Genomic DNA, 17,858 nt, shown 5'->3' with positions numbered 1-17,858 from the left:
AAAATTTATCATCTGAGAGATATTAATACTACAATTTTTGCACTTATTTAATTTACAATACTGCATTATGTTTTGAGATTCTGCTATTTGATCTTATGACTTCTCTTGAGAGATATTAAGGCAAGTTGATAGTCCCCATTCTTCTTGCAGGATGCTTGCTTTAATTCCTTGTGCATTTTAAAGTGCCAGCTATCAGTTTCAAGTGCTGTTTCTCATAAGCGATGTAGGGTAATTATGTTGTTAAACAACTGGTCATATTATATCTCAAAAATGTCACTTTCAATAAGTTTGCCAAGTGCATTACATGGTTTACGGTGAGGACTTGAAAAGCCAAATACATTGCCGGTAGAAGATGGGTACCATCAACTAAAATTGCATTGACTTCTACCTAAAGAATTTGACCTAATTTCAGCATAACCTGTTGAAATCAGCAGGCAGAGTTCCTCTTTCAGGAATGCTCACAAAGGACAGTGTGACATAAGTTGTTAGGTGCTGACATTCTCGTAGTACTTGAAGAGAAAGAACAATACTTGCTTAGATTCGATTCACAGGAGTGGTCTTATTTAGGTGCTCCCAACTCACTTACAGAGACTGAAATAGTCATTCTGGGGGCAAGACGTTACAGAAGGACTGCATTTACTTCGTGTCCTGCTGAGGGGTGCCAGCAAGAGCTATTATCAAAGACTTCTCAGTTATTTAATAGTAGCAGCTTCTCTTTCATTCTGTGGTCTCAGACAGCAGAATAGGAAGTGATAATCTCCTTGGAATACAACAGACACCTGTTTGATAAGTGGTAATTGCTTTATTCCTGAAGATCATCTCAGCAGAGCTTATTTCTTTTGTAATAAAACTCCACTATCTAACAGAGCAGAACTTCACTAGAAGATGTATGAAAATCCATTACAATTGATTGTGGGTGTTTGGGATTCCGTAAATGGAGTTTAATTTTAAGTAAGTCATATGGTAAATGGGGTTGGCATATCATCATTTTTATTACTGTGTATATTAGTTCAAGTGTTTGTTATTGCTAGAACTTGTGTTCTAGTCAGATACAATAGTCTCAAATGTCTCCTTTAACTAAATGCATAGAACGGTTCTTTGGGATTTATTTATTTATTAAGTGCAATAAACTAGTGATAAAGCTAGGAACCAAGAAGTGATAGCTAATAAAACTGTTCTAGATGAATTACTTCCTCTGTCAAGCAAGAGAAAAGCTGCTCTTCTGATAGCAGTCACAGGAGTTACTGCTCAGTGGTCATTTAATGACATTTAATAAGGTGGTTTACTTACACAACTCAGATCTTCTCATTTCTAAGAGGAGGTCTGAGATTTAATGCTGAACTTTTGTAAGAGTCAAAAAAAAGTAGATACCTGGTCTCAGCTGGATTTCAGTAGAAATTGTCCACTTTAATTTTGCTAGATGACTAAGAAAATCCGATCTCAAATGTTGGCAACAACGCGTATTTGTCAAGTTCTAAGAAGTCTGTGAATAGAAGGATTGTTTATGAATGCTCTGTTTTTAGTTAGTTCTTAATTTTTTGCTTATCACATTTGAAACTATTATACATCAACCAAGCAAATTCGATACACGCTCACAGTGAATGAATGCATTAAATGAATGCATTTTGCTTAATTACCGCCACACCAACCCGAAAATGTATAATTCATGAATATTAAAATATAAAAAATTAAGAATACTTATTTTCTAGTATTTCTAGTTTTGACCCTTTTTCTTTACTTGAGGAGGATGTATACTTGGTGTTTCTAATTCTATTGATCTAAAGTGTTAAATTCCTTTTCATATATTCCCTGCAAAGGAAACAAAATAAGAAACAAACATGCTTTTCAGTAGCTCATTTTTAGAAGTCAGTAACAGCATGGCTAACGCTGCAAAAATCCAATTCCTTGAACAGTGATATCCTGGAAGAAGAGGTAGCATAAAAAGCTTGTCAGTGTTTGAACCGTTTGTTGGAAGCAGTGTTGCTAGCACGACTGCTTGAACTGTGCCAAGGAATTATATAGTGCTGTAACATATCCAGGCACTCTTCTATTTGCCATCCAAAGCATTGTACAATGCTGTGAAGTAAATGGCATCCCACCATAGACCAGAAACGTGCCAAGTGTTTGGCTGATACTCTTTGTGAATGCTAAGCAGTTCCCAAGATGTACCCATGAATATCTGTAGGCAATATATGTGACCTCAATGAATCGAATTGATTGTTGGATTATACTGTTGCTTATTATTACATTCAAACTTTTTTCATTGTGTTAAAAATCTGTTTAGCAGTTTTGAATCTCTTCTGAATAGCAGAATAATACACAATTTGTGATCAGAGTTTATTCTAACAGTATCGTTATACACTCTTCTATGGCAATTGCCTAGTTATTTCAAGAAAATATCAGAAACCTAATGAACACTGTGTTTCAATGCAAAAGCCAACAAGTGAAACGTGACAGTGTTAGTACCTGGATTAATTTTCAGCCCCTACACTGCAAAAAGAAATTCAGAATAAGAGTGAATTGGGGTTGTTTGGCCTAGCTCTGGGGAGACCTCATTGCAGCCTTCCTGTACCTACAGGCACCTGCAGGGAAGATGGGACTTCTTATTAGAGACCATTGTAATAAGGCAGAGGATAATGACTTTAAACTGAAAGAGGGTAGATTTAGAATAGACATGAGGGAGAAATTATTTACTCAGAGGGTGGTGAGGCACTGTAAGAGGCTGCCCAGAGAAACAGTGGATGCCCCATCCTGTGAAGTGCTCAAGGCCAGGTTGGATGGGGCTTTGGGCAGCCTGGACTGGTGGGCAGTGTCCCTGCTTTAAGGTCCCTTCCAACTCAAGCCGGTTTTTGATAATAGCACAAGTTGACTCTGTTCAGTGCTTTTGCAGTAGCTGTGAGTCTACATCTATGTCAAGTGAGCGCAACTAAATTTTGCAGGGTCACCATTAGGACATCAAAAGTCAGAGCATGCAGTGTTACTAAAGACCATGCTTTGCAGTCAGTAAGCTCATGAATGAGTGTATGCTGACACTTTCTCACATTTTCAGGTACTAGAAGGATTCTCATTCCTTTTTCCTTTATTTATTTATTTGTTTACTCTTAACCTTCATCCTCTTCTCATTTGGTAACATGACATGAGCAAATGCTTTGACTTCTGGTATTTTCAACAAAGGCAGTTTCTACCTTTGGAAAGATTTGGGAATCTTGATTTATCTATGAAGAACACACTAGTAGATCTTGTTTTGGTGAAAGAATATTTATTTTTTGGTTTCCTAGACATTTGAAAGTGTACTATAAGTTATGACTTATTCCTAGGCATCTGTGTACTTTATAAATCAGTTTGCACAGGTGTACTTATTAATAAACTGTCTTAACTAATTTATATGCATAAGTTTTAACCACTGAAGTAATTAGTGAAAGCATTGCCAAGAAACTGGAAATTTGGGAAATGTGTCATTATTTGCATATCAGTATAAAGCAATTACTAAATTAAAGAGTGCACGTTGTGACAAACATGAAGCTCCTTTACTGTTGCTTTGTCAGTGCACATTAACATCAACTTGATGTGAAAGCCTGGCATTCTCTGCATGAACTAAAAATCCTAAGGCAGAAGTACACAATGAATCACCCAGAGTTTGGAGGCTAGCACGCTGAATTGCCTTGGGGTTCAGAGCGAGGGAAGAAAAAACTGATGTAAAAGACCATTGAGAAAACGTATCAGTGGAAAGTAATTAACTCAAGATCCACAATTAGCCCCATGGTCCATACTTAACTGTGTTCCAGGTCTTTCAGCGTTTATTTAATTCTGTTACCCTGTGTTTCAAATAGCTGCAAATGGCTTGGCGGATTTTTCAACCTTTTTAATATTTACAGTTTTTTTCTGAGAAGAAGAATGAGCTCTGAAAGTGATCATGGGTATTTATTTCAGTCTCTTAAATATGTCTCTTTCCTATTTACTTCTACAACAGATTCTAATACTATTTCCCTTCTGTTTCCTTTAAATATCTTTGTGGTTTGAACCTACATGAAGTACTACAGTATCTGTCCTTCTGCTTTAATTGCTAACTTGCCTAACTAGGCTTAATGAAATGAGAAACAATCAAAACCAGGGATCGTTTTCTCTTTCATTTGGCTAGCAAAGGAGAGTGATAAACTCCCCGGTAATACGACTCATGATTAAACAGAGCAAAAATTGGCATGTGTGTTCAACCAGCATACCAGAGCTGGGTGCTCACTGAGAAGTAGGCACAAGTTTTTTCTCATGATTGCATGGAAAATTTCACTAGTGTTTCATGAAGTTTGCTTTACTGTAATTGTTGCTATGAATTCAGGGTCCCTCATCTGGTGTCTTTCTTGATAGGTAACTCGTCCTTTCATTGTGCTGTGGATTCTCCTGCAGCGTACATTCTTGCTCCCATCTGCTGTGCTGGGGGTCCACGAGTTGATCCCACAGCATCTTTATGGTTCTGCTGCCTTCAGCACGAGTCGTAAAGATCTCCCAGCACTGAGCCTTTGTGCTGTGATAGGAGGAAGAAGTTACTTTGTTTTTAGTACGGAGCCTTTTGGAATAGACATCGGAATGTTTTTTTTGAAACTTAAGCTTAGTAATCTCTTGGTCCTCACCTAAGGAACTTGTCAGATTTTTTGAATTTATTAATGTTTGGAACACCTTTCAATTCTGTTCATTTTTAATTTTTGGGTTCTGTGTTTCAACTCTGTAGCATTCCTTTGTGATTTTAGTCTTCATTATAGTTAAAGTATCTACCATGGGAACATCAGTGAAATCCTTGGAATGAGTTACCTGCAACCTGTATGGACAGGTTTAAATTACGCACTCTGTCACTGTTCTTGTGGCTGGATTAGAAACTTTAAAAAAAAGTTAAACCTGCAATAAGTAATTGTCACAGCGCGATGGTACAATGCTAATTGGAAGTGACATGTCCAAACTGGCCTCTGTAACATGAAGAAACTGAACAGGTGTGAGGGGTGGATCTTCCCATGGGCCCCGCTGAACTTCTAGCAGGGGAAAAATAGTAGAAAAAGTGAAATGAACCTTGAATAAAGCTGTCAGCAGTAATTATCTCAACAACACTTTGTGAGGAGTTAAAATAAGCATTGCTGATTTATAACCTGAACACACTCCACCCGAGAGATTTTTTTCATCCAGTTAGTGTTTAAAATGAAACGTTGAATACCTGTCAAGATTTTTTTTTTTAATTGAAGATACATAATGAAAATGAAGTTATTTTCCAGAGGAAGTTAATTTCGAGGGCTGTCAAATTTTTAAACATTTCTGTTCATTTTAGTATTTGTACAATAGTTTAATAAACAAACCTAGAGCAACCTTGGCTGTTTTTCCTAGCTAATGCTATTTGATGTCAAAAGATGAAGTGGCTAACCTAGAATTTCATCCACTTGTTCATGGAGGGATAAAGGCATCTCCTGGTGGAAAACTTTTGTTGGTATCTACTAAATTGAAAAGCAGTGTCTTCTTGTATAGACTGAAGGACTCTCTTCAGTTCTGTGCAGTAAATCTCTGAGCATCATAATTAAGCTCCAAGTACAAATGACCCTTGTTTCTGTAAACTGAAACAAAACACAACAATAACAACAAAAAAAACCACAACAATTTGATAGACTTTTTAAAAAAATTAATGTAACTTAATTTAAATGAAGAATACTTGCTCATTGGTGTGAAAACACTTGTTTTCTGTATACAGTGCATTTCAGTATGTACAGAAGTACTTTTACAGTCTGTTCCTAATGAAAGAATACTTACTTGCTTTGAGAAAAGGACTTTAATTCACAGAAAGCCTTTAATCACTTGAAGTTTTAAACATCATTTTTAAGCATGGGCATGTATGAATTCTTAGATCATATATCTATTTGACTTTATAAGATTATGCACTGAAAACAAGATAGCTTATTTGATGCATGATTGAACAATGGTAAGGAGTGGGTTTGGAAGCACTGAACACCTGTTTGTTCCCAAGGAATTCGGTGATTGTTTGTTTGAGCACAGGCTACCCATGTATTGCTAATAATGCTTGGTTAATAATGCTTAGAGATCTAGATCCATGGCAGTAACAATCTAATGTGAAGAATCTGTCATATGATGGCATCATTTATTTTGAAATTATGGGATTCTGAGTACTCTTGGAAAAAGCATGAGTTGTGAATCCACCACCTTCTTCCGCAGTAATTTGGTTTAACTTTGTGTTTGAATCTGCAACAAGGAACAACTGTGGAGCCATCCAGTACTCCCTGGAGAAACCCAAGAAACTGCCGAAGAGTTGCCACACTCATTTTCCCTGCCTTCAGTATTCATATTCAGGGGCTGTGCTGGCTGCATTTAGAAACCATTATTTTCTTCAACTTTTTGTGTAGTGTAAAACTTCCAGCTCATACATTTCAAGCATGGAAGCACAACTTCTGCCATCGTTCACTTGCTCTGTCTCTCCTCTCTTTTTCACTTTGATTTTCCAGTATGCCACATTAAATACAACCTCCCTTTCACTGTGCAAGGATTCCTTGCTTTAGGTATTGCCTGTACTTCAAATTCTCACTTTCTTTAATCTCAAAAATGATTACAAAAGAAAAGTGACAAATGGGAATGCTAGTGTTCTTGGAGAAGCAACCTCATCTGTGGTGCAGCCCGAAGTTGCTCCTGTGGTGAGCAATGAGCAGAATAACTGAGCAGAATAACTTATTTTTCAAGCAAGTTTTATAATTTGTTCCTGTGTCTTTCTGGGGAGTTAAACTAGGTTGAACAGGCCTGCAATTTCCGAGATCACCCCCAGATTCTGACTTAATGAGCTGAGGTCTGAGGCATAAGTCTCTGCCTTGATCTAGCCCTGCTGAAAAGGTATCTTCTCCTGATTTTCTGTTCCATGCAGATAGCATGGTAATCTTTTTGAACAGGGAACTTAATTTATCTGGTAAGGAGAGATAGATGACATCTTGTTTGGCTGTGAGAAATGAATTTGTTTGAAATGTTCTGAGATCTGCCCATGAAGAAGGGATTATCAGTGATTAATATGCCTTGCAGATATCCAGGATGAAATGTCTATCTAGACCAAGAAGTAAGAGAATTTCTCTCTTACTACAGTTTTACCTGCCCTGGCTGGAAAGACAAGAAAAGCATCTTTACAGGAGCCAAGAAAATCTAGAAAGCTGATGAATTGTTTTGTCTTTTTTATTAACTAACTGCTCTTTGTACACTTTGATCTTTAGTGTGTTTAGTATCCAAACTCAGCGGGTGGTATCGTTCCTGTATAGAGTGTAATAGAAAACTAGCACTGTAATTAGTGTTCCTTCTCAAACTTCTTGTTCATATAGTTGTTTTGAAAAATGACCAGGCTTTTTCCCTAGCTTCAAGAAAATGTGGAAGAAAATGTAGCATTACTGACATTTACCATACTTGGGGAATTACCTTATCCTGTTAAAAAAAATACATGTATATATCTTACCAGATAACAGAATAGTAAGTGTAGTATGAAAACTGGAATCCTTGACAAAGTTTCTCCCTCACCCCTCAGTCCTTACCCCTACTGTTACCTGATGAGGGGAAAAAGGCATCATAGTAATTACTCTGACAAGAAGAAGAATCAAATTATATGGAAGTGAGATGTTCACAGTAGAGATTCCTGCGAGTCATTGACTGTTTTGCCGTGGGCATCTCTGTCTCAGGTTATTTTGAATAATTGAGCATGGCGTGTTATGAAATGTACTTGTTGGTGTTTGTTTCTTTATACATTAGCTATATATCACTGAGTAAGCCAATAGCTGAAAAAACTGAGCACCTCACATGATGAGCACAATGAAAATGCTGTCACATGGAGTACTTGAATCGGGATTAGGTTTTAGTGTAGGCAACAGTGCATTCACTCACTTTGAATTAAGAATTTCTTATACGATGTATGTGTATTATAAATATCCACATATGTACTAAAGCCTGATAAGCAGCTTCCTAGAAGAGCTCTTATCAGGTGATGACCTCTTGATTTATAAATATTCCTTTAGGATATCATTCCATAGTTGTTAATATATTTGTCCCTGACACAACAGCATGACTAGCTAATATTATCAAGCTAGTTACGGCCAAAGCAGTAACTAGTGACCGCTAATGGCTGTGAGATTTCAGAGCTGGTATATACTGTAATAGTAATAAATAACCAAGAGTAGTTAGAGGTTTGTAACTGTGAAAGAATTCCTCATATCTTGCCTGCATATAATGCTAGTGTTTCCAAAGCAAAAGGAACTGCTTTTGGATTTCAAGATATTTGTATAATCTCTTATCAAAATTTTACTTCACAGAGTGAGTAATAATATCAACAGCTTATGTTTCTGGAGATAATCTTTTACTTACTAAGCTGTGCGCTGGTTGTACAATGATAGAAGTGAAGGCATCAAAGATTCTCAAATGGTTGCTGAGATAACAGAGGGCTGCTGCACTTACTGACCTGGGTAGGTTGTTTATACAGCTACCACTCCATGTTACAATGCATGCTGACAGATCTAGCTGCAGCATAAACAGATGTTATGTGGAGCTGATTTTCCTCTTGCACTGCAAGGGGAAAAGAGGCATTTTCAGTTTTCACCAGAGTCAATACTGAGAGCAAGGGGAGAAGTTCTGGAATTGGTTGGATGTGGAGCTTTGAAGGTACTGCGTTACAGAAGGGCATGAGGGAAAGGTTCCACCTGGGTGGAATGCTTTATTGTCTTGGGCTCATTGTGAGAGGTACAGCAAAAGAAAATGGAGATGCCAGCCTAGAAGATTTGGGATTCTTTGACACCTTTGGATTACAAAAACCAAAAGAGTAAATAATGCACTTTTTATGCTAAAAAAACACATCTCCCTCTGTTTTAATATACCTGAGATTTAATTCTGCCTACTCACATCGTAGTCTGTAAGGATGTGTTAGAAACCACGTGCCTTCTTGGCAATTACGTATGGGGTTACATCTTTGGGAATGTTTCTTTCTGAGCCTTCTTTCATACAACTGTGCTAGCAAGTGTAACTGGAAAGACAGAACTGCAGTTGTACTGTGCTATTTTTCAGAATGCTAGAACTGAATGGCAGTTTTTTAAGACTTTAATTCCTTTTCCCTAATATACTACAAGCTGACCTTAAGTAGGACTGGGAATTAGTCTGTTTTTTTTTTTTAAGGGAGATTTATGAAGGAGAGTCAAGTATTGGAAAACACGCCTTTTTTGTACACCAGCATTTTGTTTGCCTTCCTTATCTCTGAGTATTAAAGGCCAAAAACAGGGATTATTTTCCTTCACCCCAGGAGGAAACCATACTTTTAAAATTCCCCTATTTAGTTGTCTGTTGAAGCTGATCGTATGCAGCCAGAAATAATTCTGCATTTGAATTATAGCTAACTGAATAATTTGACAGATTCATAGTATTTAGTAGTCAAATAATATAGAAATACTTTTTTATGATCTTTAAAATTTATATTAAAAACCCAGCAAAACTCACACACACTCCAAAAACTCAAAAAGGCGATGTAGCAATCAAGTACCTAACTAAGAGCAGAAAATAAATCAATATTTGTACTTCCCTTAAACATTGTTGCTTACTCTTGTTTGCTTCCAGTGGGTACAGTGGGTACCCAGAGCTATCTCCATGTAGAGACGAGGGATCCCTCAGTCACTAGCATCCTGCCAACAGCCCCACCTCTCAATTTGTGCCAAAGCAAGTCCATTGTGTATCTGCAGAACTCATCTTCTGCAAGGTGGAATGTTTTGCTAGGTTGGCTTACCTACACAGTACCCATGAAATCTGGAGCAGCTGCTGGTGACAGTGGTGGGGGATTTGTTTGCTTTGCTCCAGAGTTAGCTGGAGCTGTTCTGCTGAAGGTCCCTGACTCTCTTGGCATGGATGTGACAGATCTTTCCCCATGTTGTCCCTCTGGAGGTGGTGTGTTTTACAAAGATAAGCACTGAGAAGACAATCACAGGCCTAACAGTTAAGCCTGGTGTGCTTCAGGAGCTTGCCTATTTTCTAAAGATTTGACTTTTGTACAGGCAGCTTAGTGATGAGAAGAGTCATTCACAGTGCTTCACTGAGATTATGGGATTGCTGGAGAGACTTCTATCTGTGTTTACTTGGGAGCAGAATGGCAGCGAGAGATGAAGATGAGGAAGAAGTTCCTGTTCGTTTGAGCTGGCCAAGCTGGCTGTCCAGTGATGTTCAGTTGGGTATTAGAAAGTTCCCAAACCTTCCTTTCTTCAGTAGATACGGTTGCAGTTAGAAGCACTTCTGAAATGCTGCTTTTCTCCATCAGGGTGTGGCTGGATTTGAGGAAGAGCAAATTTGTCAAATCCAATTACTTTCCTCTTGTGGTAGCAGACCTTTTAGTTTTTGTATCAGCGATTCTCTGGTCTTTACTAGCTAAAACTCATCAGCTTACTTGCATGCTTAGCAGATTCAGTATGCAAGAGTGTGCTAAGCCACCAAAGTTTGCCAAGGAGAAGCAGGTGCCTGCAGCCGTAGTTCTCTGCTGGTGTCACTGCTCCACGTTTGTGCTACTGCTTATCTCCCATGCCTTGGTGGAATATCCCTGCTCTGGTACAAGGACCCAAGTTTGCTCCTTCCTTTGTAATTTCAGAAATCTGCAGGAGTGGGAATTAAATTGTGCCAGCAAGCTCTTTATAGAAGATTGCAAGCTTCTAAGATTACAAACTTGCAATTTTTTTTCTGAGCATGCAAAGGCAGCACTCTGGAAAGCGGAAAGGAAAGAGAAGAAAATACTTTCTATCAAGGAAGAATAGCCTGTTGTTTAAAGTACCTGGTCACTCTCTGCACTTGGCAAATATTTCTAGGTTGATCTGGAAGGTTCTTGGCAAAGAATTCTTTGTGTTCAGGTCACAAAATGTGTTGCTTGACTTTATTCCCCAGTTTTAAATGCTGGAAATTAAAATACAAATGATCTTTGAATGCATGTGTGAGTAGTGCCTAGAAAAATTGAACAATATTTATTTCTCCTATAATGTTTTATTTATTCTATAATTCTTTTCTAACTTACTTCTGGAGCCAAGAGTCTTCCACTGCCTGTTCACGTGCACATGAAAGCCCTCCAAGTCAAGCTATCATACTTGTATGAAGGTAGTTTTCACATGGAAAAATCGTTTCTGACTTTTTGTACGAATGGATTCCTGGGTTGAGAATGTGGGTAATCAGGCACTGAGGCCACAAAGCAGCATTTTCAGTTAGGGAGTTGTTAGAAGATGCTGGCCGTTTGTGTGGGAAGGTAGCTGTGACAGCAGTTGGCGTGTCTAAATGCTGCAGCCCTGTTTGGGAGTAAGCAGATGCTGTGTGAAGAAAGAAACGCCACTCCAAGAGAAGCCTGACACGTGAACGTTTCTAGCCCCTGAGACACCCCAGCTGGGGCTCCCAATTGGCTGGCATTCAACATATTTGAGGTTTGCTATCCATGGCACTGGACTGAGCTGCCTGAAAAGTAATCTTTTGCTTGATGTTGATGGTTTTATAATTTCCAAAATAAAGATTAAACTTTCTGGTGCGGCAGTCTCTTTTGAGAGAGAAGTGTCTCCTTTATCTTGGAATAAAGATAAGTCAGTTCTGGAGGAATGTTCCTGCTGGCAGATGACTTCTGAAATGAAAGACAGAGCTTCTGTTTGTCCTCGCCTTTGCCTTGCAAAAACTTCTCAAAAAAGTCAGGAGAGGGTGATTTCTCACACACGCACACACACAAATAACAACAACATTCCAGCAAGTGTCTGGGGAGTAGGATGAAATGTGCTCTGATGTCGGACCCCTTCTGCTGTTAGCTCGTTTTTGAGCAACGCTTTGACACTATAATATTGGGTTGCAAATTAGAATTGCAACACCCTGCCATTGGGCCAAGTGATGAAGCAGCACAATAACTGCTTGCTTGATCTTACCATACTTTCTTTAATGTGTATGTAGACGATACCAGGAGCATTTCCAGGCATCTGGCAGAGTATTTGACACCCTGAGATAGGGAACTGCATGTGGTTAGTGCGTGCGTGTGTGTGTGTGTCTTACCAGTATTTCATGTGGTGTGGGAACTATGGGACACAGTTTTGAGTTTCATAACAGCCAGCTTTTGTTTATCATTGAAAACTTTTAAAAATGCTAATTAAACCAGTGGGTTATTGCAGAGAATACAGTTCTTATGCTCCTGTCACGGGAGTTTCTTAAGTAATTGGACTTGACCTGCGTGTCATCTTTAATATTTCACTTGCTCCAGAATATTATTACTCACTTCCTTTAAGATGATAGCTCGGCTTTTTATGCAGCTAAACTTCTGTTTAACCTTGCTATGAGAGTATGACAGTAGGCTAGTTCAGACAGGTTAACATTCATTTGGTAACCAGCCTGCTTAATCAGCCTGCCGCAAATTAAATCTTTGGGAGTTCTAGCAGACAAGTGATAAAGTCATTCTGAATTATGTATAAAAATAAATGGGGTATCTCCAGTGCTTGTGGCAGTAAATGAAATTTAAGGCTTATGATTTATTCTTGTTTTTTTTTTTTTTTTTTGTTAAGGGTGATTGAAATGTAATTTACCTTAAGGTTTTTACCATGTAATTAGGAGGGTGCTGTAGTTCTGAAATATAGAGCGAAAGTCGCTCATCCTCTGCCCCTCTGAAATAGCAGTAATTTTGAGTGGCTCTAGAAAATCTTTTTCTGTCCTTTAGGTGTTTTTTCTCTGAAGGACCTGATAGCTAGAAGCAATATTTTGAAGCCACAGCCAGAACTGTCCTTCTATAGTCACTGAGAATTGTACAGAATCAAATATTTTGTGTCTGTCAACTGTAAACTAAAGTGCTGTTTCTGCTGGCGCTAATGGACATCTATTGTGTCTATGCTGACACAATTACACAAGTGTTACTGTATTTGTGTCTGTCCTTCTTTATATGAATAACCTGGCATCAGCCTCTGACCTTAATTATGATCAAGTTGGAGATGAAGTGTATTTTGATATGGCCACTGTGACCGTACCTTACACTTCTAGCAACAAACTACTGGATTTTTTTTCAGTTAATCAAATTGTTTTTTTTTTAAGATGACCTAACTGTTTTCATTTCATTGAATTGGCGCCTGTCATTGTTTCAAGTTTGGCAGGTACTGTTCTTGTTTAAAACAAGAAAATTACCAGTAATGGTTCAAAGTTCTGTTCTGACTTAGGAAAAAGTAACAATTCAAGACAGTTTTGAGTCTGCAGTTTCATTTAGTTTGTTTTGAATCTTTATGTGTACATACTTTAAAACTATTTTGTTGTAAAATGTGCAAGTAGTTACTATCAACTGTCCTTTTCCCTGTAAGCGCCTTCACCTGCTAGCCACGTGTCTGTTCCTGAAGATTCTAAGTAGCTGATGTAAGAACAGCAACAAAACCCTGCAAATCCTAAAGTTTTATTTAGCAGCCTCATCTTCAGGTGAAAATAAGTCTTAGAGCTCCATGCCTAGCAGCAGATACTGCAGTACGTTCACAATCTGCACAGTAATAATTGTTTCTTTGAATATTGTTATGCATTCTTAACAAATAAAGAAAAAAACACCACACACAAAAAAACCCAACTGTCTGTTGAGTCTATAGCTTTAATAAATGATCATTGCTTTTCTTTTAGATGACCCTAGCTGTATCAGGAGTGAATTTTCCTTGCCATCGACTTACAGTTGGAAGAAGATCTTCACCTGTACAAACAAGGGAACAGTCAGAGGAGGTAAGAACATCTTCATTTAACAAGTACACTCTAGGAAGAAAGCGGAGCTGAAGTAGATTGTGTCTGGATGTGAGAAGTTAGTGGTTGATTTAGTGTTTCCTTCTCACTCTTGCTTGTTCAGTTAAACCACCTGTAGTACCTTTAGATGGGGGAAAAAAAATACTAGCCTGAGATAAAATATGCTTAGCTCTTCTCAGCATTTTGTATACAGTTCCAACTTCTTAGTTAGATTAATGCTTTTTCTCACATAATGCTCTGTCAACCCTACTTCTGGTGAAAATTAAATCTTATTTGTAAAAAGCAATCTGATAATGTTATATAAAATAACAAAATAAAATACAGTATATCAAGTGTTTCTTAGAAATACGGAAGTATTTTTCAGTATTTGCAATGAATTTCACTGAAGATGATTTCTGTAATAGACGTTGATAGTGGATTTTGATTTTTGTTTCTGAATAGCAATGCACTGATGTTCATATGGTTAGTGACAGTGATGGAGATGACTTTGAAGATGCTACAGAGTTTGGAGTTGATGATGGAGAAATGTTTGGGGTAGCATCATCTGCCTTGAGGAAATCGCCAATGAGTAAGAGTTGAAAGTTAATTTGTGATTAACTGGTATATGTACTGCACTAGTGAATACAGGGAGGTGTGGTGGGGAAAAGGACTATTAAAATTGTGCAAGTCTTATATCTGATGGATGTGTTAAATGAAAATTCTGGAAACGTAATTGGCAACAATGAACGCATCTTCTTGTAGAGGAAGTTTCTGCTTAACCTCATTATTTTAGCTTGTAGCTGAAGGACAGTGATTTAATTCTGAAAATGATGATCTATGGCCAAATGTATCTGTGGAAACTTAGATTTCCCTCTTTTGAACATTCTGCATATTTTAGTTCTGGCATCTTACGGTGATAAATATTATTGCCTGAATACATTTAAAAGGTTTCTTAGTGATTATTTGTCCTTAGATTCTGAAAAGGATTGAGCAGGAACAGTCACTTAATTCCTATATGCTATTCTGCATATACTCAAATTTTTTTAGGCCTACATTGGTGTTATTATCTTCAATGTTTTTGACACTGTAGTAACACATGAGACTTTTTAATATTATGCTTAGGAAGTTCTCTTTCAAGAAAGAAAGAAGTCACTAGAAATACCATGAGTCAAGGCTTTCAAGTCAGTCTTTTCATTTTAATATATTAAAGTAAGTCCAGAATGTTAACTCTGAACAAGCGATATATCACATTACATTGGACCTGAAGATTTTACTGTTTGGAAAGGCTGAATATATTCATGAGAGTGTCTGAAAATTCCATGTCTTTCCAAAGGTTCATAGTCTTTCATGAAATTTATATGGTCTCTTGGTAACCATTTCAGTAAGCTGTCAACATAAAAAATCCATGAAGCAAAGCGAGTGTGCATATTAAAATCTGTTTCCATAAGGTTGCATTCAATCTTTTTTTTTTTTTTTTTTAAGTGCCAGAAAATGCTGAAAATGAAGGAGATGCCTTATTACAATTTACAGCAGAGTTTTCTTCAAGGTAAACTTAACGTGTTATTAGGTTTATTAAGTGTAATTCTTGTTACAAACTAAGTAAAATTTTTTTAAATAGTGGAAGTAAAAATAAACCTTATGTAGATATTTTCTTACATAATCACAGACATTTGGGCATCCATATCTAATTTAATTTAAGCTTAACTGTGTTTGAAACTGTTTCAGAAATAGCCTATTTCTAGGTCTACATTAGAGTGACAGATTCTTGAATTATTTAATTTGCCACCAATTAATATCATTAGTTAATTATGTAAATGTCCAGAAGGATGATAAAGAATCTGATTATGTATTCTAATTTCATATGCAAAACCAAAAAGACTAAAGCTGATTAGTAATGAAGAATATCTACAGAGTTGCTGTAGCTTTATCATTAATGAAATGGCTCACTGAAAAAATGTATGGAACTTTGGGTGTCTATGCACAGAAACAGAAAATACTTATATTTGTAAGGTAGCACTTAGTTATTTGAAGCTTTTGAGTGCTGGTGGGCAGATGGCCTGTAAAGGAGAGAGGGGAAATGTTTAGAAGTGTACTACTTCATCCTTCTAATGGTTTAGCTGATGCATAATATTTACAGAATATATGAAGAGGCAGAATATTGAAATTATTTTCATAACTTTTATTAATGGAAAATTCTGTCTCAAATAGATACGGTGATTGCCATCCTGTTTATTTTATTGGATCATTAGAGGCTGCTTTTCAAGAAGCCTTCTATGGGAAAGCTAGAGATGTAAGTGTGTATTAAAGTTACTTTATTTAATTTAGGAGAAAAATGGAGATCGCTGCAGATGTTTTATCTTTATTTTTAGAAGTTAAACTATTTTGGAGTATCTTGTTTATATTGTTTGTGAAGAGTTATATAGTTGATTGACCAAAATATTTACTCTGATTGTTGTTGAAATTGCACTGACTCGCTCATGCTTTGTGATTATTTAGGCTGTATTTTTACTGGAGTCCTTCAGCGATCGTAGTGATCGGTTACTATGGGTGTAGGGGTTTCTCTTTTCTAATTCTCCGCCTTTTTCTTTTTGTGTCCTAGCCTCATGTAACACTGGCTGGGAATCTTTTGTTTGACAAGTTCAACGTTGCATGTTGGTAACTCCTTTGAAGGATGGCTAATGAAATTGTAAATTTAAATTGAAAGGTTTTTGAAGTACAGTCCTTTCTTTCTTTTTTCTTTTGTACAGACTTTATCTGCCTAGCGAATTCCAGTGCTCAGGATTGGTTATTTAGGTTTTCTGTCCATCCAACCAGACATCTCAAGTTTCTGTTATTCTGTGTACAGTTGTAAAATCAGTATTTTAATAAAATTAGAATGGGAGCAGTTTATTTAAGTTTTGGTGATTTGAATTCGCTAAGGAGAAACCCAAAGCCCTGCATAATCAATCGCGGATAAAGCTAAAACACAAACATGAAGGTTATGCTGTTTCAATTTATTTTTTGTTGTCCTGATAGATATTTAATTTTAAAATGAAGAATGTTTTGGCTTCCTGAGGTTATTCATGTTGGAAGGAGCAGCTATGTTGTGTTAGGAGATGTTGTGATAAGCATGTCTTGTAGAGCTTAAATTAACACTAACATGGCATGTTGTGGACACAGTTTTCTCACACTCTAAATTTAGTGAACACTTTCATGTCTCTATTTGGATTTCGGAACATAAATGTACACATAATAATTCAGTGACAAAGTATTAATTTATATCTCCTCAAATGCGTAACTCATTAGAAACTTTCCTAAATATTTTGTACCAACAAGTCTGATATTAATGCAGTGCAGTAATTTAAGTACGAAGTACTTCATATACTACTTACATGGCACATCAGAAATTCACATCACCTCTTATTTCTAATATTTTTTATGTATTTGGACTAGATACTCATCAGAATAAAGTAATACAATTAGGAAAGTATTGTTTTCTCTAAATGTTTTTTGCAAATATTGCCTGAATTTTTAGAAGCCTTTAACCGCTTTCCCCAACAACCCTGTGAAATGTCATTGTTTTGGTTGTAACGTTCTGATTTAACACAAAGATATGAGAAGGGATAAACGCCATTTATTTTTACTGAGTTTTTCCTATTACAAAGAAGTATTTTCAGTACTGCCTTCAGGAACTCTTAAGTTAGGAAAGGGACATACGTTATTTTATATTTTTACAATTGCCTTTCATAATGGAATATTTATATCAGTATAAGAAAAAAAGCTTAAGAGAAACAGCAACCTGAATGTCTTGTCTTCTAGTTTATACTGTGGAGGGCACTTAATTTTACCAGGGCAACAGATGAGCTTCAGGCACCAACATTCTTCACTTGAAGTGAGAAATTGAGTTCCAAGAGTAAATAAAAACAAGATTGAACGTTTAAATCCTCTGCTAGGCTTTTTGAACTTATATACTCATTAAATGTTTATTGGAGTGGTGGGATTACGAAGGATTTGGGTAGCTTCATCAACTGGTATATACTTAATCACTAAGTAAAACACTACATTTGATAGAGTGTTTCTCACGATGCCACACTCAATCCATCTTAATGAAAACCGCTTCAAACTGATTTAATTTGAGAGCACTTGGCAGCTAGAGG

General features: G+C 36.9%; 1 protein-coding gene across 1 annotated transcript in view; it reads left to right on the top strand.

Moving 5' to 3' along the window:
- The window catches only part of FAF1 (Fas associated factor 1), a 153,041-nt gene that overhangs the window by 87,165 nt on the left and 48,018 nt on the right, over positions 1-17,858 (top strand). The window contains exons 9-12 of the mRNA XM_021404167.1: positions 13,630-13,725; positions 14,185-14,311; positions 15,205-15,268; positions 15,931-16,012. Coding sequence (XP_021259842.1) covers positions 13,630-13,725; positions 14,185-14,311; positions 15,205-15,268; positions 15,931-16,012 — 369 coding nt within the window. The remainder of the gene's footprint in view (positions 1-13,629; positions 13,726-14,184; positions 14,312-15,204; positions 15,269-15,930; positions 16,013-17,858) is intronic.

The sequence above is a fragment of the Numida meleagris genome, chromosome 7, assembly GCF_002078875.1.
Source record: "Numida meleagris isolate 19003 breed g44 Domestic line chromosome 7, NumMel1.0, whole genome shotgun sequence".
In the NCBI taxonomy this organism is placed as follows: Eukaryota; Metazoa; Chordata; class Aves; order Galliformes; family Numididae; genus Numida; species Numida meleagris.
This window is presented reverse-complemented; position numbering and strand designations above follow the sequence as displayed.